The sequence below is a fragment of the Hevea brasiliensis genome, chromosome 15 (assembly GCF_030052815.1).
Source record: "Hevea brasiliensis isolate MT/VB/25A 57/8 chromosome 15, ASM3005281v1, whole genome shotgun sequence".
Classification (NCBI taxonomy): domain Eukaryota; kingdom Viridiplantae; phylum Streptophyta; class Magnoliopsida; order Malpighiales; family Euphorbiaceae; genus Hevea; species Hevea brasiliensis.
In genome coordinates, this window is record NC_079507.1 from 48675122 (window position 1) to 48698176 (window position 23055).

The 23055-nt window shown below is 30.7% G+C and overlaps 1 protein-coding gene across 3 annotated transcripts; it reads left to right on the forward strand.

Moving 5' to 3' along the window:
• Window positions 1–12564: 12564 nt before the first annotated feature.
• LOC110671509 (novel plant SNARE 11) lies at window positions 12565–22655 on the forward strand. 3 transcript variants are annotated; one of them, XM_058136553.1, is made up of 11 exons: window positions 12565–12716; window positions 12996–13114; window positions 13462–13554; window positions 14405–14498; window positions 14620–14657; window positions 18490–18581; window positions 19685–19764; window positions 20167–20223; window positions 20382–20474; window positions 20560–20634; window positions 22193–22655. In XM_058136553.1, the coding sequence occupies exons 2-11, from the start codon at window positions 13038–13040 to the stop codon at window positions 22280–22282; spliced, it is 789 nt and encodes a 262-aa protein (XP_057992536.1). In that variant the 5' UTR covers window positions 12565–12716; window positions 12996–13037; the 3' UTR covers window positions 22283–22655. The 3 variants fall into 3 exon arrangements, with proteins under 3 accessions (XP_057992536.1, XP_057992538.1, XP_057992537.1); XM_058136555.1 differs by having other exon boundaries at window positions 12582–12716; window positions 13023–13114; XM_058136554.1 differs by having other exon boundaries at window positions 12678–12813.
• The last annotated feature ends 400 nt before the right edge of the window (window positions 22656–23055 follow it).

Sequence of the window (23055 nt, forward strand, 5' to 3'; positions counted from 1 at the left end):
TTTTTTAATTTATTATTTTATTATAATACATGAAAAAATATAAACGACAAGAGAACATATTTATAAATAAAATAATATATGATTTTATTTATTATTCATAAAAATAATAATTAATTATGAATTTTATAATTTAAATTTTTTTCTGTTAATTAATATATTGTTTCTTTAATTAATTTGTAATACAATATTATAATTTGTACTCCTATCTATAATTTATAATTAATCTATAATATAAAATGAGGAGAAAGTTTATATATTATTTCTTGTCTTCTATTAATAATAATATATAGTATTTTTAACTCCTCACAATATTTTATAATTTAAACTTTAAAAAATATAATAATAAAAGTAAATTAAAATTTTAGCAAACAATTACAGGAGATTATCTTCTTTCTCTAATTTTAACTTTGACGTTAGGTAATTTAAAAAAAAAATGTAGAGTTATATTAAGATTAGAATTTCGTATTTATATAAAAAAATAGAATTTAGTAAAATTATGATTATGTAAGTATAATTTGATTAAAAAACAAAAAAGAAAGCTAGGCTTTTTTATTTATAAATTTAAAAGTAAATGGTTAATTAATGACAACAAGAAAATATCTATAATTTTTTTACTAAATAACAAATTTTTATAACTCTTATACATTACATTAATTTTTTATATAGAACTTATTTAAAATTAAAATAAATAAAAAATTAGACTGAATTTATTAAATAAATATTTACTAAACCTTATTTAAAAAATGTTGAAAAAGTCCTATTCCAATTTGATTTTAATTTTTTTAAATTTAATTTTAATCTTATTTTAATTTGAATTTAATCAAGGCCCATAAAAAAAAGAAAAAAAATTATCAATTACTCAATATGATGCATATTTTAAACGCAGAGTATTTTAAGCAGAATAACAATATTCAAATTTAATATATATATATATATATATATATATATATATATATATATATATATATATGTATCTTCCTGTGTGTGTAAACTAACTTTACTTAAGAGTAAAATACAATTATTGTGATTTGGTATCGTTACAACGAACTAAATTTAATTTTCTATTGAAAATCAATATATTTATGATAATATTATATAAAATACAAAAAATAATGATAAATTACATTAAAATAAATTAAATTATAAATATATAGAACGAGTGTAAATAACATATAACACACGTTATAAAAACTAGTATATATAAAATTGGAAAGAGCGGAATAATGGATTGCCAAAAATACTTTAATTTTATAAATTATCTATAACTATATTTTTTATTATTTAAATAAATATATTTTAAAGTTTATATAAATTTAAAATTTTTAATGCTTGTCCTACTTATATTTAACATTTTTATTAAAAAAATAATAAAAAATAATAATATTATTAATTATTCAGCCATCCTTATTTGATAAGTAAATATGGAGTTGAAGTCTAATATGTGCATACTGTTTTGAGGAAGACAAGGATTCTAACTCTCTTCATGTGATCAAATCTAATTTTTCTATTAGAAGGATTAGAATAAACCTGTCTCTTCTCTCACTACCTTGATAGAGAGAGAAACTTCTTAACTTTGGTTTTTTTTTTTTTATTTATTATTATTTTTTTTATATTTGAGACTCGGGGTCTTGCCCTTTGCCAAGCTCTTCAGCTGTCCCATGTCCTTTCTAGGAGGGGATGGCCATCCCTTCCACTGCCTGGAAATGAATTATCCCCTCTTCATCTCCGCGTAGATATTGTAGATAAATAAATTCTTGATTTTGTTAGGAGATGGAGGGCTTTCATTTGAGGGTTATTCTTGTTGCTTTTGCCTTTTCAAAAATGGTTGCATGCAGGTTGGTTCTCTTCGTTGTGCTTGGTATCCATAGGATCTCAGAGAGGGGTATTTTTAGGATGTTGGTATCTCAGGGGGTAGCTAGCTCTACCTCTCATGGTCGATCCAATGACTACTTCTACCATTGGAACTCTACCTCGCCACCCTTTTATGAGTGACTTCTCATGCTAACTGATGTTGCCGTGGATTTCTTGAATATTGGACTTGACAAGATTGAGGGTCTCCTGAAAATCAAAGAACAAGTGAAAGCCAGTGATGGTTAGCAACCACTTCTACGCTCAAGTCAGTAATAGGATTATGAATTGAGTATTCAATATGATAGAAGTGAGTGTTTTGTTTGCATATTTATTTCTGAAGCTTTACCTTGTTTGTATAGTGATTGATTGGGATGAAATCTTGGTCAGATTTTCGCTAATTCTCTATTTAAGTTATAACAGTAACCATTCTCAGATTATGCTAGGAATTTAGGTGTTATCGGTGGCATGATCTTCATTTGGTCCGAACTCAAAGAGTATCGATCTCTTCAACTTGTCTAATCTCTTAAAATAGGTCAGAACGCTCTCAAAGACCTTCTCAAAGTTTGGTTCTTTAGGTGTCGGGTTTTTGAGTTCAAATGAGCGAGCTCTGTCCGGTTCTGAGTTTGGATGGGTGGGCTTTGTCTGGTTCTAAGCTCGGATGGGCGAGCTCTAGTGAGGTCGATTTATTAGCCTTTTACATGACTTGCGATGGTTCCCTAGGTTACATGGTTTATGGGTCTTTGGTGCTTCTGAGTTGCTTCTCCTTCTGGCAGCTTGATTTTGTTATCCTTGAGGTTGACGACTGGATGATTTTCTATTATAACCTCTTCAGCCTCATAGGCATTCTTATCCATTAGGTGGTGGATATCATCTATGTGCCTCCCTTTGTTCTACATTCTTCCTTTGGCAGCTGTAACAAGAGTCTCAGGATTCATGCCTAATTCCTTTGGGTGACCTAAATCTCTTAGGGTTCTGTTTTCATGGGTTGTGTTTTTTTGGACTTTACCATTTTGACGTTTGTTATGTTGTATTTGGGCTACCTGATTATGGATCAAAAGATTGTGTAACCCATTTTTAGTCAATGAACTGTATCTTTTGATTAAAAAACAAGTCTTATTAAAGGACTTTGAGAGTGTTTGACCTAACTTGTGAAAGTTAGCTTATAAACACTTAGTACATGCAAGCTAATTTGAGCTTATGAATATTTAAAATTTTAAGTAATTATGTGTTTAAATAAAGTGCTTATAAGTAACTAATAAGCAGTTGACACGTTAAAAAAAAAGCTTATAAATACATATTTATTATTAAAATGACTAAAGATAATAGTAAATTATTTTCTCAAATACATTATTAAAATATATTTCTATTATATTACAATATAATTTAAATTTAAATTAAATAAACAAATATTTTATAGATAAATATTCTATTATAATTAATGAAAATAATTTTTAAATTTAAGAAAATAAATTCTTCATCGTAAATATGAGAATCAATATAATAAGGATATATAGTAAAATTACAAAATTAAATGAGAGTGATATAGTAAAATACTTAGTTGAACTAATTTATAAACACTCAACTTATAAGTATTAAAATAAAAGAGCTCCTCTTCCCAATTTTTTTTTTTTTAACTTATAAACCTTAAGAAAACTTAAACAGACAGTTCAACATAGCTTTTTTAAAGCTTTGTAAAATTATGATTATATAAATAAAATTTCAGTAAAATGCTTTATTAGTAAAGGAGATTTTTTTGTATAATTTTAACTTAGATGTTAAGTAATTTGAAAAAAAATAAATAAATGTTGAGTAAATTAAGATTAGAATCTTAGTAAAATTAGGACTGTATAAATATAATTTGATTAAAAAAAAAGAGAAAGTTAGATTTTTTTTATAAATTAAAAAAGTAAATAATTAATTATTGATAAAAAAAAGAAAATATCTCTATTTATATTAAATAACATATCTTGATAACTTTTATATATTACTTTTTTTTATATTGACTTGTTTGGTTTTATAACAATGAAAATTAAATATATTTTAAGTAAAATAAAAACACTTTAAGATAAAAAAAAAATAAATTAATAAGTGAAATAAGTCTGTATTTTACTTCTAATTAAAGTTAATTTATATATTTTTATGTTAAAAATTAATGCAAAAACTTAAAATTTAATTGACATTGATTATCTAATAAATTACGTTAGTGTTTTTTTTTTTAAAGAAAATATGTAGAGAAAAAATGGTTAGAGTTTATTATAATTAGTATAATATATAAAAGATTGTAATCATCATCCACTATTTTACAGTATTTTTTTTTCAAAAAATTATGTAAAAATAATAATAATTATTCTCGTTATTTTTATGAGATAAACTTAAAATTTTCTAGTTAAACAATTATTTTAGTAAAACAAATTAAAAATATAAAAATTAGGACTCACAAACTAAATATATTTAAAAAAATTAAATATACAAACCAACTTTAATTAGAAGTAAAATAGTCACAGCAACTTGATGTCACAACAATGAATGGTTAAATTTAATTAATTATTAAAATTAATATATTATAATAATATTATATCATATATAAAAAATTAACAAAAAAATTATATGTATAAAAATAAGTCACAAATATGCATAATAGTATAAATAAGTTGCTGTTAAAAAAATTAATCAAATAAAAAAAGTAAAAATAAGCAACAATGAAAATTAAAAAAAAATGTTTATTAAAGCGATAAGCAAAATTAAAAAAATAAATGAAATGATCCAGTAAAAAAGGAGTAAATATTGAAAGCATTACAATAATTAATAGAAAAAAAAAAAGCGAAGCTATTCAAGCCCCAAAAAATATTGCTGCAAATTGGAAAATAATAATTATTTTACAAACGAAAACACGTGAAAGCATCATAAAATTATTTTTTAAAAAATTATAATTTTAAAGAATTCAGAAATAATTTTCATTTTTTATTTAAAAAATTTATATTTAAACATTATACTTATTTTTTTAATTTTCTTTAAAAAAATTTTAAAAACTGTATTAATTTTATAGAAATAAACATGCATTTACATTTTCAAATTCCAATTCTTCTCAATTATAAAATGATGTTACGATAGATTTTCAGACTACAAAATCGATATTTTGAGATAATTTTAAATTTTTATATATTTATTTTATATAATAAACATTTATATATTTAAAATAATAATAAATATTTTAGTAACTCTCATATTTATTTTACCATATCATACATTAAATTAATCATATCATACAATTTTTTCAAATATGATAGCAATAAAAATCATACTATAAAATACATTATGATACTACAATTATGTCGCGCTTAATCTAAATGGGTCCAAGTTAAAAAATAATTAAATAATTTTTTAAATGAATTTGGAAAAACTATCTAAATATTTAATAAAATTCAAAATTAAATTTTTTTAAGTAAATTTTAGATAAATAAAAAAATTTTATTAATTAAATAATTAAAAAAATTAACAAATCAAGCTATTCTTAAACACATACTAAACTTGAAATATTAACAGAAAATCCTCATGGATACAAAATGGAAAAGATTAACTACAAAACAAGATCCTTAGAACATAACCCAGAAACTGATCAAAAACAATGAGGAGGCTGCCTTAAAAATCTGAACCAGCTGCAGCCAACAAAGAATCTGAAGCAGAGCAAGGAAGGAGAGCCAACTGGAATACATTCAGAGACATGCAAACCCTTGTTCTGTACAATAAGCTGGGACAGATTTCAAAGAAATTTGTATCATTTGGGAAGAAACTCACATGAAGAACTTTGAGGAACTATAGTAGCTGTTAGAAGAAAGAATACAAGTAATGAAGAAAAGGATTGTGTATTTGTCTGTGTCTCATTTACAGAGATATTACATCTATTTATACATGAGAATATGAACTAATTTGGACAAGAATAATAATTGCTATAATTATGCTACACAAATCTCCTATAATCATGTCGATTCTTTGTAATTATGTTACACAAATCTCCTATAATCATCTTGATTCTTTGTAATTATGCTAACACCCCCTCAAACTCAAGGTGGTAGCACAGTGCCAACTTGAGTTTGCTTAAGAGATCCCGAAGCGAGCGAGGATGCGTTTTGGTGAATATATCTGCGGTTTGGCTGACAGAGGAGATAGGAATCAAACATATGGTGCGTTGATAAACATGATGACGTACAAAATGACAATCAATTTCGATGTGTTTTGTACGCTCTTGAAATTCATCATTATGAGAAATCTGTATGGCACTTCTATTATCGCAATGAAGTATTGTGGCGTAAGAATGAGTGACACCCAAATCGATTAATAACCACCGTAACCAAAGTAATTCGGATGTAGCATCAAGAAGAGCACGATATTGATTACGTGCTAGAACGTGCAACAACGGCTTTGCTTTTGCTACGCCAAGAGATAAGAGAATTACCCAAGAAGAAACAATAACCAGTTGTAGAGCGACGATCGCCGATCACCACCAATCAGATCGAGTAGCGGATAATACTAGGGAGGAGGTAGCGGAAAAGTGCAAACCATGAAAAAGAGTGCCTTTGATATAACGAAGGATTAAATGCAGAGAAATGAGTTGAGCGAGGAAGCGGACATAAACCGGTGACGGATGAACAAAGATATGAAATATCGTCGAGTAGCGTGAGATAAACAAGACTCGACAAGTCGCCGATATAAAGTAGGATCATCAAGAGGAGTGCCATCAAGAGGTGTAAGTTTGCAATTGAGCTCCAATGGGGTTGATCTTTGTTTTGCTATCGATGATGCCCGCTCGAGAAAGTAAGTCGGATGCATACTTGGCTTGAGATAGATAATAGCCATCGAATTTTGAGAAACTTCAAGGCCCAAAAATAGCCGAGAGAACCTGTGTCTTTCATTTCAAAATGTTGATTGAGATAATGTTGTAACTCTAAAATACCGATGAATCATCTCTGTTATTATCATATCATCAACATAAAGCGTAGAAGAACAATACCATCGACGAGTGAATAATGCGTAATCATGTGGACTAGAGAGAAAACCAAGTTGAGCAAGAGTGGAACTAAATTTGGCAAACCAGGCCACAGGAGCTTGTTTTAATCCATATAAGGCTGAAGTTTGCAAACCTTATGAGGAGAATGATAACCGGGAGGAGGATGCATATAAACCTCTTCTGTTAAATCACCATGAAGAAAAGCATTTTTAACATCCATCCGAAAAGTTTCCATTTACACCGCAAAGAATAGCTAAGAGATGCGAATAGATGTTAATCGGGCCTTTGGAGCAAAAGTTTCCTCATAGTCGATACCATACTCTTGAGTGTACCCTTTGGCTACTAAGCGAGCTTTGTAGCGTTCAATAGTTCCATCGAGCGGGTCTTGATTTTGTAAATCCATTTGCAACCAATAGGAGTCTTGTTTGGTGGAAGATCAACTAAATCCCAAGTATGAGTTTTCTCTAAAGCCAAGTTCATCACCATAGCTTGTCGCCAAAGAGGTCGATACTTGCCTCACGATAAGAATGAGGCTCATGAAGGGTTGCAATAGTAGAGTAACAATGAAAATCGAAAGATAATGAGGAGTTTCTCTTACACGGGTAGAACGAAAGAGAGTAGTGCTAGGAGGAGATGCAGCGCAGTCTGGATCAACAATCGTGCTTGATTCAACGAGGCAGTGTAGTTGGGCTAATATTGAGCACATCACAATCACTGGATCAGACTTGGAAACGACTCTTTGGAGGAGTCTGAAAAATAGAGAGTCGATGACAGAGTGATGAAATTTGGAAAGAGAAGAGAACATAGTATTTTCCCAAAAGGTAACATGACGAGAGATGCGTAACTTATTAGAAACAGGATCCCAACAACGATACCCTTTGTGTTCAATGCCATAACCAAGAAAACAACATAGACGAGCACGGGTTCTAATTTGGTATGTTCATGAGGTTGTAAAAGAACAAAAGAAACACATCCAAAAGGTTTAAGGATGGAATAGTCGAGGTTGTCCAAACAATTTTTCAAAAGGAGATAAATTATGAAGAACCAAGGTAGGAAGACGATTAATAACATAAACAAAGATGAAAAGTCGCTTCTCCCCAAAATTTTTCTCGACATGAGGCGTAAAGAAGAAGAAATGCGTGAGAATCAAGAATATGGCGATGCTTGCGTTCGCTCGCCCATTCTGTTGAGAGGTGTGAGGACAAGAACGCGTTGAACAACGGTGCCTTGTTGACTAAGAAATCAAGCAAAGAAGAATCGATATTCCATGGCATTGTCTGTCGAGAATTTTAATGTCACAAGAGAATCGAGTTTTAATCATTTTTGCAAATGTGATGTAAATTTGTGATAACTCGATCGATGTTTCAAAAATATATCCAAGTAAACCGAGAATAATCATCAATAAATATTACAAAATAACGAAACCATTTATTGAAGAAATAGGAGAAGGACCCCAAATGTCGAATGAATTAAACCAAAAGGAGTGTCAAGTAGTATTATTATGGGAAAAAGATAATGCAGTTGTTTTGCAAGTGACAATTTAAACAATTAAATGACTCAAACTTAGTAGATCCTAATAATCCACGAGAAATTAAAGGTTGAATTTTCTTGGTAGAAGCATGACCAAGACGAAGATGCCATTGGTGAATGGAGGAATTAGGGATTGTAGCTGCAGACACAAATCTACGAGGAAGATGTAAAGATGTAAGCTCAAATAATCGACCCACTCTGCGACCCTCCCAAGAATCTGTCCCGTTTGTGGATCTCAGACTGACAGACACCATGGTGAGAAAAATAACATTTAGTCCTTTTTCACACAACCGACCAATGAAATAAGATTGAGTGCCAAATTAGGGATATAATAGGTGTCGGGAGATGAAGATTTGAGGTAGACACATGACCGTATGTGTGATGTTCATTTTAGTACCATTTGCAGATGGATTGGTGGTAAGGAAGATACTGAGTTTAGAAGACAAGAATTTAAGATTAGTGGTCATATGATTACAACATGCAGAGTCAAAAGCCAATAAGAATTACCGGAGTGGCGGACATGGCAGCAGGAGAATTAGAAGAGATAACTGTTTGAATAGTGCCTCAAGATCACTCATGGTGATGGCGGAGAGCCCTCGAAGAGGAAGATCCAGGCTTTGAGACATTCTTGAATTTAGAATGCCCTCCTTTTGATCTTGGAGGGCGTGTGGGACAATGTTCAAGAATATGACCGTAACCATGACAATATCTGCATTTTATGGTAGGACAATATGCAAAAGCATGACCAATTTGATTACAATTCTTACAGAGTTGATTGCCGATTACGATGTGAGGATCGAGTAGTTGCAAGAGCACTTCAAATTGAGGAGTTTTATCCAAACCGAGACGAGTCTCTTCAAAAATAATCTCTTGAATAGCGCTTTCCAATGATGGGAGTGGATTTCGATGTAGCAGGGACGCTCGAACGGCCTCATATTCTGATCGAAGAGCCATTAGAACTTGAATGAGATGAAGATGATCTTCACTGATTTTGGCCTGAGATATTTGATTCCAAATAGGTTGGACCTGGGCAAGAAAATCATTCACAGATTGACCTGCTTCTTGTTTGATTATGAAGAGTAGTCCACAATCGATAATAGTGGGCAAGTCCGGTGGTACGATATCGATTAGCCAAAAATCGATTTCTTTTGCGAGTCATAATTAGCAACCGGATGTGGATGGACGAGACAGAGGTATTGCGAAACCAGTGATGATCCGATGATTTTTACTATCCCAATCCTCAAGACGGCCAAGAAATTTTGCATCTTTCATCGTTCTCTCTTGTCGGCGAGTGATATCTCCAGAATAATACGCCAAAGCTTGCGACCTATCAAAAACTTTTCATTCCTTGAACCCAAAGATTATAGTTGGAACCAATGAATCTGCAATAGGTTTTGAAATATCAGATTTCTCCATTGATAACAAGATGAGGAGAAAAAAAAAAAAAAATGGTATAATAATAGGTATGAAAGAATGAACCAGAACAGGTTGTAGAGAGAGCAGAGAGACCCCAAATGTAACGGCTCCGCCCACTAGTGATATTGTCCGCTCTGGGCCGAAGCCCTCACGGTTTTAAAACGCGTCACTAAGAGTTACGAACCACCAACTTATAAACCCAGCATCTCTCCCGTGTTTTGTCGATGTGGGATTTGCCTAGGGTGTTACAATCCACCCCCTTATGGGACTCAGCGTTCTCGCTGAGGTTTGCCCCACCATCGTTCAAGTTTGCACGCGGAGCAGCTCTGATACCATGTTAGAAGAAAGAATACAAGTAATGAAGAAAAGGATTGTGTATTTGTCTGTGTCTCATTTACAGAGATATTACATCTATTTATACATGAGAATATGAACTAATTTGGACAAGAATAATAATTGCTGTAATTATGCTAACAGTAGCGTTGTAGTTAATCTCACTCTGAGGATTTGAGGAGTAATTTTCCATAGAGAAAATTGTCTCAATATTTTTCTAAGTAAATTAAATAATCGTTAATAATTTTTATTTTATAATATTTTGTCTTTAACATTTCAATAATTCAATTCCTCTGTTCAAAAATTAACTTTTTTTTTTTTAATTTGTAGTCAATGTTAGTATGTAACCACACTCAAATTTATGAGGGTACTTAGCCTAACTTATTAAAATCAGCTATAAGCTAATTTGAATTTATAAATATTTAAAATTTGATATAATTACGTATTTAATTAAAATACATTTATTCTTAAATGAGATTAATTTATAAATACAATTAAAATGACTGATAAGCAATTAAGCGGCAGTTACGTATTTAGTAAAAATATATCTATTATTAAAATGAAATTAGCTTATAAGCATTTTATTACTAAAATAATTGACAAACAGTTAAGTAACTGATAAATAATTATTGTGTTTCGTAAAAATTAACTTATAAATACATTTATTATTAAAATAACTAAAACGTATATTAAATGAGATTTTATGATAAAATTTTAAAAATTAAATGAGAATAAGTAAATTGCTTATAAGCAGTAAAATAAAAAATGAGTCAATTTATTTTTTTTTAGCTTATAAATTTAACTTATAAAAACAAAAATTGTTATATACAAACTAATCACCCTATATTTAGAGCTTTTAAGCTGATTTGACCAGTTAAGATAAACACTTTTTAAGTAAACTTAATGTTCTCAAAGTTCATAATAAATTTAAAAATAAAATTTAGACTCAGATAATTTATAGGGTGAATTACTTTTTAATTTATATATTATATCAAAATTAACATGCTTGTTTCCCGATTTTTAAAAGTCAATGGTTTTGTTCCTATATTGTAATTCCATCAAACTTATAGTCCTAAATAGTAATATTTTTCAAAATATATGGATCCAACTAATTGGGTTTCTTAAAATGAAAAGACTACCATAGTAGTTTGTTGACATTGACTAACATAAAATTTAACAGATGGACTAAAGAATTTAACTAAAGTAAATTATATAAATTAAATAATATATTTTTAAAGTACAGAGATTAAATAGTAAATTTAACTAAACTAAAGGAACTAAATAATAATTTTTTCTTTTTTTTATTTATTTTTATGTAACTTATTTCCTTGTTTGAAAACTAAAATTTTGTAAGAATTCAATTCAATTGATTTTATTTTAATCAATTCTCATATTTATAATAAAATAATTTAATTTTTTTAACTTAAAATTCATTTAAAAATAATAAAAATAAAATATAATTATATGAAAATTAATATAAATAATTTATTTCAAATGAAACTATTCAATTCCCTTTCTCCCATTTATTTTTCTCACCCATTTGCATATAATTTATTAAATTTTTCCTAAATACCCCCATAAATTGTTAAATTTGGCCCCTTTACTTTTGTCTCTTACATTTTTTACTCCATCTTATAATTTTTTTTTTCAATTACTTCACTCATATAATTTTATTTTCTATGCACTCCACTCCAATATATATATATATATATACACACACACACATAACTCCATAATTTAGGATTTTATCCATAACTTAATTGCTTCCCACCCTAAGATTTAATTTGAAATTTTTATACATACTTCAATTCCTCTTCTTTTAATTAATTAATTAAATTTTATAATTTATTTATATATTTAAATTTCTCTTTTTTCTTTTAACTTATTATAAATAAAAAAAATATTAACTTTTTTAGTGATTATATTTTTTTTTTCATCTTACGCTCCCTTTGTTTAAAAAAAATATTTTCTTATAAAATATTTTTTTATTTTCTAATATTTAAAACACTTAAAAAAATAAATAAACAGAAAAAAATTTTATAATTAAAATAAAAAATAAAGAAAATAACTTCTTATTTAAAGAGAAGAGAAAGTTATTTTTAATTTTATAAATTTTAATAATTTTATTAAAATATAAAAATATTTATACATATAAAATATAAATGTATATAGGTAATTAAATATTATAATTAAATAATAAATAAAAAATATTTTTTTATACAAATTATTTTCTGTAATTATTTTTATTCATTTGTCAACACACACATATCGATACGGCCCAATGGCCCCAATCCGCCAATTCCAACTGGTGCAGTGCCTAATTAGCGGTTTTAACGGCCACAGATATCGGTAATTTTTTAAACCTCTCAAATCAGAGCCAAAACCCCAAAAAGTCCAAATTAAATTTAAATAAATAATTAATTAATTAATTTCGAAAATGATCTGTATATTACAAGAAAATAAAAGCCTTGTTTTTTTGTAATATACATTGGTTTTGTCCAGATCGGGAGACACTGTAAATCCTTCGATTCTAGTCTCCTCGATCAATTCCATAAGTACCTGCATTGCACGGATCCGATAGGTATTTCAAATTCTGTATCTTTTTTTTTTTCCTTGTTTCTTTGGAATTTCTGGATTTGAATTCCGATTCTGGAACCTGCAATCCCTTGGCAATGGAGGTAAACGAGAGTGTGAATCAAATTTTTGGGATTTGAATCCTCTGGCATTTGTTAGGCTGAAACCTGGGAAATGCAAATGGTTTTACTTTTTCTTCGAATCAGATCGAGAAATCTGTGTTTATATGTGTTTTAGCTCGTGTTTGTAACCTGAATTTTGTAAAGTACATTCGAATTTTGGTTAGGGTTTGAGAAGTTTGAGATATTTTTAGAGGAAAATTTCAGAGATGGATCCGATATCGGCAGTTAGCGAAGAGCTTGGGCAGATCGACGGACAGATAACCGACATTTTTCGATCTTTATCGTAAGATTATTTTGAATTTCTTGCAATTTAGATCATTGATACATTGTTTAATTTTGATCGAAGTTTTCAGGTGTTTTGGTTACATTGCTTATTTTTGTTGATGATCTAGCATTTTAAGCATCAAAAGAAATAATTTATGTTCATTAGATGTGTTAACATATATAGATTGCATCTTGAGAAATATAATACTGCTGCATTTGTTTTCTGAAGATTGGGACCAAATAAAATTTTGGATATATATTTTGAGTAGAATAATATCACATTTGAAGCTGGAGAATCATCGAATATGTGTATTGTTAGTTATTGGTGCTTGTGATTGTGAAATGTAATGTGCATTATTCTTGCAGAAATGGGTTTCAGAAATTGGAGAAGATCAAGGATGTCAATAGGCAGAGTCGGCAGTTGGAAGAGCTTACTGGGAAGATGAGGGATTGTAAGAGGTATTCGGCAACATCAACCACCCTTGACTTCATCTTGATGTTGAACTTTCATGTTGCTGTCTACAGTTCAACATTGAATGCATGCATATAAAGTTGGTTGACCGTGACAGTTTGGTTCCTAGTTAAGTTAATGGTTGTGATCTAGGAACAATGAGCTTTGAATCATTGGCAAAAACTCTATCTCTCTCTCTCTCTCTCTCTCTCTCTCTCTCTTTCTCTCTTGCTGGCTTGAATATTTTTCCGCTGAGCATTATTGATAAAGGATTCTAGACAAAGAGTCAAAATATTAACAAAAAAAAAGGTTATCCAAAAATTTTAGATTGATCTAACATTATTTGTGGTCCTAGAGGCTTGAACGAAGTACATAATCAGCTTGTTAACTTTCCTTTATTAAGTGATTGCTCTCCCTCTTCTTCTAAACTTAATTTTTGTGTTTAAAACAGTAAATTCTTTTATATTCCATCATATTTCATTATTTGGGTTTCACTTATGATATTATGAGACCACATTAAATCCTAAGAACTTTGTTCTTGTTCACAAGTTCGTTATGAAGTGTGATGGAACGTAATAAAATGAACTTTCAATTCACTGTTCTGTTGAATTTTTATTGCATGGCATTCCAAAATTTAAAGTTCTACTAAATTTGCTCTTAGTTTCTAGGATGAATGCGACATAATGCTTAGTTCCTCAGGTTTGCTATTATTATTATTTTTTTCATAGTGCTGATGCTGTTGTGAACATCCCATAAAATCCCATCATGCCAAAAAGAAAATATATGCTGCTGATATTGTTATTTATTTTTAACTATTTTTTTCTTCACCCCTTGGTATCTATGTTTTCTTGTTTTCAGGCTTATCAAAGATTTTGACAGAGAAGTGAAGGATATGGAGAGTCGAAATGACCCAAACACTAATAGAATGTTGAATGAGAAAAAGCAATCAATGGTGGGCCTCTTTTTTCAAACTTTGGAATTCAATTCTCTTAACTTGCTTCCTAATTATTTTGTTGTCCCTTTCTATGATTCTATGCCCAAGTTTCCTAAGAGTCGTTGGCATTTTAATGCAGATCAAAGAGTTGAATTCATATGTGGCTCTAAAAAAGCAGTAAGTCAAGCTCTTTTCAGAATATAGTACTTTTTATTCACTGTGGCACCAAGATATAGGCTGTACAAATGTTATAATTTTATTGCTTTTACTCTATTATTTGTCTTGCTCTTAATTTTTAATTTTTTGAGCTTTTTTGTTTCTTATATTTCTCACATAGAGTTCTAAATTTCATCAAAATTGAAGGTTTCCTTTCCTTTTTTTGGCTGAACTAGCCAAAGAGACAATAAATGTTTTAATAGTTGGCTTTACAATAGTTGCTTACACCTTTTTAACTGCCTTGATTCCTTTTCTTCTCTCTCCTGCTGAAATCTCTATAAAGTCCATTACTTCTAGCAGTTTAAATTTATTTAGTTGATACTCCTATTTATCCTCTACTTTCCCAAAAATAAAAGAATTATGATTATAAAATTTGTTGAATTTTGGGGTAAAATAGTGTCTTTATGGGTAAATTACATAGACGGTACCTCAACTTAACCAGAGGGTATTTAAACTTCAATTTCTTGTAGAAAACTCTCTAATATTTAATTTAAGTAATATAAATTCCCCTATGACCTTTAGTAGCCCATTTCTAAGTTATTTTTGCTAATGTAACACTTGTCAAATTATATATATGCTGTTAATTTAATTTGGCATTTATTGGTAATAAAAAAATTAATTTTGCTTTATATCTACCCACAGTCCCGACGATCTAAATTACACATATCGACACTTTAGTAACCCATAACTTGTTTACCTGAAGCTATCAATCCATAAAAATATAAATTCTTAATTTGATAACGTCAGTATAAATAACCTAAAAAATTGGCTACTGAAATTTACAGGGAGTTTTATGTTACTTGACTTAAAGGTTAAGGGGTGTGTTACAAATTGAAGTTTAGGTACCTGTTATATACCTCTAAGTTAAGGTAACATGTATGTAATTCACCCCATCTTTCTTCCTCATTAATTGTTGGGTAGCCTATTTAGCATATAGAAATGATAGTTTTTCCTTGTTGATATGATTGAACTTGTTGATATGATTGAATTCATTTATCCCACTGTTTTATGGACTTGAAAGTTCATGGTCGGTTGATTTTTGGCAGACGAGCAGCATGTTTAGCTTGTTAGAAGTGTGCAGCCTTGTTTTCACTTTCACTTGAAATTTTGAATAACTTTGGGGGTCCTTTTTAAATTATATAAATTTTTAGTTCGTGTTAATTTGGCCCGTGTCCTCTAAAAAATGTAATCCTCCATCACCAAAACTGAAATTTGGTATGCTAAGCCCACAAAAATATAATTACTTGTGGTTGGTCATTGAAAAAATAAAAGGGAAAATATTGTGAACTGGTAATTCGTGTATTAACCCAAATAGAAAAGAGATGCACTGCAAATTATTAGTAGGTAGAATTCAAGAGAAAAAGGTGGAAAAGTAAAACTAAATAGGAGCATTTTTGCTTTAGAGATTGTGGTTAGATGTTTGTGATTGGCAATAAGTGGTAAATGTTAGCAGTTGTTGGCTAGCTTTGCAAAGCTAAATGCTTACAGGTATAAATCTCAGCTTTTTTCGTTATGGATATAATTTTGAATCATTGTTTGGTGACTTTGGCAAGTTGCTCCAGCCTCTATGTTCACCAAACACCCCAAACTAGTGATTGGAAGCCCAAAAGCTAAAAGCTAACTTCCAACTGCTCATCCAAAAAAGTGTGGATTCTTTATGTCCCTCTCTATCTATCTCTGAACTTATGAATATTAAGATGTTTGAAATATTGTTTTCTTTAAAAATCACTATTTCATTATTATTACTTTCACTTTTCTATTGAGACTTGAGCATCAAGTAGATACTGTATTACAATATAGATTTTTTTTTTTATTTTTTTTATTTTTATTACCTCAATAATCCTTTATTATTTTGATGATCTCTTTAATAATAGTCAAAATGGTAATAGCATGAATATAGACTATAGAGCAATAGAAAAAAATGTGAATTATACTAGAAGGATTAAATATTTAGAAGTAAAGGAAGCATTTAAGAGAATGAAAGTGGATAAAACCTGTGGACCCGATGGAATACCAATTAAAGTGCGGAAGTGTTTGGGAGATATGGGAGTGGCATGGTTAACTAAATTGTTTAATAAGATTCTAAACTCAAAGAAAATGCCCGATGAATGGAGGAGAAGTATTTTAGTACCTATTTTTAAAAATAAGGAAGACATACAGAGTTGCTCAAATTATAGGGGAATTAAACTCATGAGCCATACTATGAAGTTGTGGAACATCGATTACGTCATGACACTTCTATCTCTTTCAATCAATTTGACTTCATGCTCGGTCGTTCAACTATGGAAGTGATCTTTCTCATTATAAACTTAATGGAGAAATATAGAGATGTGAAGAAAGATCTAAATATGGTTTTTATCGATTTGGAGAAGGCTTATGATGGTATTCCAAGAGAGGTCCTATGGAGAATGTTAGAACAAAAGAGGGTATCTATTAGGTACATACAAGTTTTGAAAGATATGTATGAAGGAGCAATTACTATTGTGCGTACAGTAGGAGGGGATACAAGAGATTTTCCTATCTTAGTTAGATTACACGAAGGTTCAGCTGTAAGTCCTTACCTTTTTACATTACTTTTAGATGAATTGACGAAACATATATAAGAGAGTATTCCTTGGTGCATGATGTTTGCGAATGATATAGTCTTGATAGATGAGACACGAGAAGGAGTCAATAGAAAGTTAAAGCTTTGGAGAAGTACTTTATAGTCAAAGGGTTTTAAGTTAAGTAGAACGAAGACAGAATACATGCATTGTAGGTTCAGTGAAGGTCGAACTGGTGGTAAGAAATGAGTTAGTTTGGATGGAGTGGTACTGTCTCAAAGTAATCACTTTAAATATCTCGACTCAATCCTTCAAGTAGATGGGGGATGTGAGGAGGATGTTAGTCATAGGATTAAAGCCGGATGGTTGAAGTGGAGACGTACCATGAGAATTTTATGTGATTGCAAGATTCCCAATAAGTTGAAAGAAAAATTTTACCGTACAGCCATACGACCGGCCATATTATATGGTAATGAGTGTTGGGCACTGAAGGAGTCGTATGTGTTTAAGATAAGAGTTGCGGAGATGAGAATATTAAGGTGAATGAGTGGCCATACTAGACTAGATAAAGTCCATAATGAGAGTATTAGAGAAAAGGTAGGAGTAGTGCCAATTGAGGATAAGTTGAGAGAAGGGAGATTGAGGTGGTTTGGTCATGTAAAGCGCAGACATACGGAGGCTCCAGTTAGACAAGTAGAGCACATTAGGTTAGAAAATAGAAAGAGAAGAAGGGGTAGACCTAAACTGATTTAGAGGGGAGTAGTACAACATGACCTAGAAGCATTACACATTTTCGAAGATTTAACTCAAAATCGTTTAGAGTGGAGAAAGAGAATCCATATAGCCGACCCCAAATTTTTGAGATAAAGGCTTAGTTGAGTTGAGTTGAGTACCTCAATAATCAAAGTTTCTGACTCCACCATTTGGTGTATATTGGTGTATTTGACTCTTAAATTGATCCAAGTATAAAATTCAATTCACTGTTCTGCTTAGAATGATTTACAAATATCTGAATATACTTTTAGTTAATTGTTTTGTTTCTGAGTAATTTAATCGTCAAGTCAGGAAACTTGTTTGCCTTTGGTATGAGGCTTGATGCTGCCATTATATCGCAAAATAGTTTATTTCCCTAAAAGAGTAGCATAACTTTTTGGAGTAAAATATCAGGGATATTTAAATCACAATTGTAGTGTAACATTTTCATACTTTGCTTATAATAACTAATTCAGCTTGTTGTGATGGCAATACAGATATGCAGCCAATCTTGAAAACAACAAGAGAGTCGATCTTTTTGATGGGCCTGGAGAAGAATTAAATGAAGAAAATGTGTTGTTAGCTTCAGGTAAGTTATGGCCCTTTTTGTTTTATCCATATTCTTTTTGTAGACTTTCTACCTTTTTCATTTTGGGAGGAGATGAAGTTTTCAGCTGATTGATAATATTAGTATATTCTCTTATTTTGCTCGTCTTTTTAGTTTCTTTTTGGCTTTCAATAGTTCTTTTCTCTATTATTTTCTCATTGTTTCTCTTCTCTTCATCTTCTTTTCTAACTCTTTGCTATATATCCAGTTATTTGTCCTGCATAACCAATTCATCATCACTTGCTGCTCCAATTGCTTTTGGAATTTCAGGGCTAGTTAGTATTTCTGAGCTTGGTGAAGATATGGGTTTACAATGTGCATATGGAATGCAAATCAGTAGCAGATTATGGATATGAGTTAGGAAAATTATCACTTAGGAGACTCAGAATTATTGGGAGTAATTGAGGATTTCTTTTGAATTTGAAATTTCAATGGAAGTTTCTTCTCTCTCTCTCTCTCTCTTCCTTTGAACTCTTTATCACAGCTGGACCATGGTCACGACATTGTAATTTACATGGTGAATGGCCATGATTTCTTGACTTCGTGAAAAGCTGCAATTGACTTTGTCATGCTTGTATCCATATTTTATAGGAATTATATGCTGGGTTGGTGTTATTTCCAACTGCACCAAGGAATGCAGGAGCTTTAGTTTATAATGATATTCATCCAAAACCATATCATCACACATTTAGGAGGTACATAAGTTCTTGGGACCTAATTGAAAGTTCCATAAACTATGCTAATTTGTAACATTTGATTGCGGCATAGTGGAATATGTATCGCTATTTTTTTTGTTTCAAGGGTGATTTAGTGAGGATGGAATGCCATCCTGAAAATCAGTATCTTGCTGGCGTAGTGGAATGTGTATCATTCTAAAATTTTTGCTATCAACTTGCTCATATAACTTGACAAGTTCTGCAATGTAGCATTCTTGCTTCTCTTTTATGTCCCAATAAACCAATGCATTTGGGATCTTGTCCTGCATTTGATACGATTAAGGATGGGACTTGGGAATAAGTGAGATGCCTTGTATTATGTCTTGTCTTCATTTGGAGTATTGCTAAGACAGGGTAAATCTTTTGCAGCTATGTCAAATCAGCAGTTAATGGATCATGGAAATCAGATGATGGATGAGACTGATCAAGCAATTGACAGGGGTAAAAAGGTTTGTGTCCTTCTAAAAGGCCACTACATATATATATATATATATATATATATATATATATATGGAGAGAGAGAGAGAGAGAGAGAGAGAGAGAGAGAGAGATGTGAAACTTTGGTATATACTGAGAACAAACCTTCATATACTCAGCTTAAACTCCCCTGCCCCAACTGAAAGAAAAAAAGAGAGGGAATAAAATAGGAAAAAGAAAAAGCAAAGTGGAGGAATCTATAGAATAATATTTCTGGTTGTAAATTTGGTTATTCAAGAGATCATAAATGCTGCTTTTTTAAGAAAAAAAATGCAAAGAGGAAATTATAGAATGATATATATTTTTTAAAATTTTTGTAGTGCAAGAGGCCATAAACTTCACTGTTCTCTGAAGATTTTTTTTTTTTTCACTAGATTGTTCAAGAGACCATAGATGTTGGAACAGAAACAGCAGCAGCTCTTAAGGCTCAGGTACATAATTTGACAGCATCTGAAAATTTGGCATAGTGCCAGTTTTTTTATTGTCTCAGAACTTGGACTTAGTTTATAGATGTCTCTCCTAATGAGCAAGAGTAGTACAATTTATGCTTCCACAATGGCTTGGGAACTAAAAGCATTTTCATGTGCAGACTGAACAAATGAGTAGGATTGTTAATGAGCTTGACTCTATCCATTTCTCAATTAAGAAAGCTTCTCAGTTGGTGAAGGAAATCGGTAGGCAGGTCAATTTCTAAAATATCCACTTCCTTTTCTTTCATTTTTTGGCCTAGTTGTACTTCATTCTACATACTTGAGTTTTCCTTTCAGGTTGCAACTGACAAGTGCATTATGGCAATGCTTGTACTTATTGTCATTGGGGTCATAGCAATCATTATTGTGAAGGTACATCATCCATGCACTGTCATCGTTCAATAAATAATAGTACGGAAGTCTTAGATTTTGCTCGTCACATTCTGTCACTAAATTTAGTTGATTTTATGATGTTTAATTTTAATATAGAGGTAGTTTTATAAATGTGTGAATAATCTTTTATGAGAACTTATCCTATTATTTTCCCCACACAACTTTGTTGCCTCAAATAGGATTCTGTTAGGAAAAAATGTGCTTTGTTTGATATTCTGCTTCATTTGGTCATCTTTTTCATGATGCTTGCTCAAAAAAGTGAAAAATAGCAAATAATAATAATTTATTTTCCAATTCGTGATGGATGCTCGCATTTTTCTAACTGGGTTGAACTCTTGAGCAGCTGAGGCTGGCTTAGATGTGCCAAGTGTTGCAACCCTAAACCTTTGATTAGCTGGACTCGTGAATATAGGTCACTATGCATAACTGCATAGTTGGAGCCCTTTTACGAAGACAAACCAGCACTGCTGCTTCAAGTTAATACTCACATTTGTCAATATACCAGGATTTTTTCTTCCAGACATCACTTTAGGAGCACTAGTATCATATAATGCAACTCTTACTGCCATGTTATAAAAAATGAAACCTAGCATAGCATCTTCTCTTGTCGTGTCACATTAATCTGCAGACGCTGTTCTTCATGACTGATTCAAAAATTCTTTCTTCCTTAATCAATGAATTGAAGTACGATCTTCTGTTTCAGATTTTGTGGAAGTCCATGAAATATGTTCCATATCCCATTTTATCACCCTATCAAATCAAAATCAAAAGCTGCCTTTTTGTGGGCATTCAAGGTTCAATGGTTAAATTGGGTAAAGATTGCCGATGAGTCCTTGGTCTAGTGATAAAACTAGCTAAGGTTGGGGCCCTGGAGCCAAGAGGTCTAGGTTTAAGCCCTACGAAATGTTGGGATGATTGTATTTTCATATTATTTGGTTGTTGGTGTTTGCTTTGCAAATGTACTTTGATTTAAGCCAGTTCTAGTTGTAATTAAAATTATAATGTATATTGTGTAGAGATTGGTCAACAAAATGCATATGTCCAATACTTTGTTACACAAAAGTGTGGTGAGAGTGAACAGTAGACTTGTTCACAGGCCTAGGGCCCACCTGGCAAGATTGCAGACTGGTGCTTTGTCAAATCTTCTTGTGTTCTACATTTGTTGATGTCTTGCTTGGCAAAATGATTTCTTGATCATGAGGAATTTGCATGTTGAACTCTTTCAACTCCTTCAAAATGATCATCATTTAAGGTGGCTATGTCGCTTTTTGAGTTGAAGTACCTGCCCAAACTATTTGGTTGTTTCATGGAAAATTTATTTTTTGACAATCAAGTAGTTTTCATGTCAAATTCAAACCTTTCAACACTGATACAGCCATTCTTCCTAGAAAAAACATCATTTAAGTGGCTGTCTCATTCTGCAGTGAAGTACCTGCTAAATCAGTTCATCTGTGATATCTTGCATTTTGCACAGCAACGTTGTTTTTTTACGTTCTAGTAGTTTTCCTTGATTATGATCATTTCAATGATTTTTCAGCTTGTAAACCCGAACAACAAGGACATTCGGGACATTCCAGGATTAGCCCCTCCTGCCCAGAGTCGCAGATTACTTTGGAATCCTAATTGAGAATCAATGTTAGAAAAGGGCCACATCATGAGCTTATCAGGATAATTCACACAATCTGAGAGTGCTAGACTTCGATGCTGTTGACAGGATCCAGCATTGCCCGACCATTTTTCGGTGGAGAAACTGGTGTGTTTTTCTCTAAAAAATTGACTTCCTCAAATGATTTGTCTCCAGATTTATTGTTATAGTTCATTGAATAGCTTAAATTGGAAGAGATCAGCATGGATAACCCAGAATGAAAGAAAGTATCTCCAACTTAGGGAAACCTAAACAAAAATTATGTATTCCGAGTATTTTTGGTTCATACCATGTATAATCCACCATTGTATGATTTTCTTTTACCAGCTTCATAATATTTTTAATATTTTTTTTCTCTTGAGATTGATTCATTGAATTTACATTAGTTTGTGGAGCTAAATTTGTAGTCCAAGTGGAACTATAAACTACCAAAGAATGCAAGAATCGCTTACAAATTCTAACACTGTATTAATGCCAATTGCACTATATTAGTACCACTTAACAATCGCTTACAAGTACTACTTAATCACTTACACTGTATAGTCTTATATTTCTTTCTGTTAAATTATTTAATTTTTTTGTGAAATTTTTATTAGTTAATATTTATTAAATTATTTTTTTATTTTATTAAAATTAATTTATTGATCACTATATTTTAAAAAATATTATTATTTAATCTCTTTAGTTTAATAAAATTAATTAATTAATCTTTATATTTTAAAAGTATAATATTTTAAAAAATATATTCTTAAATG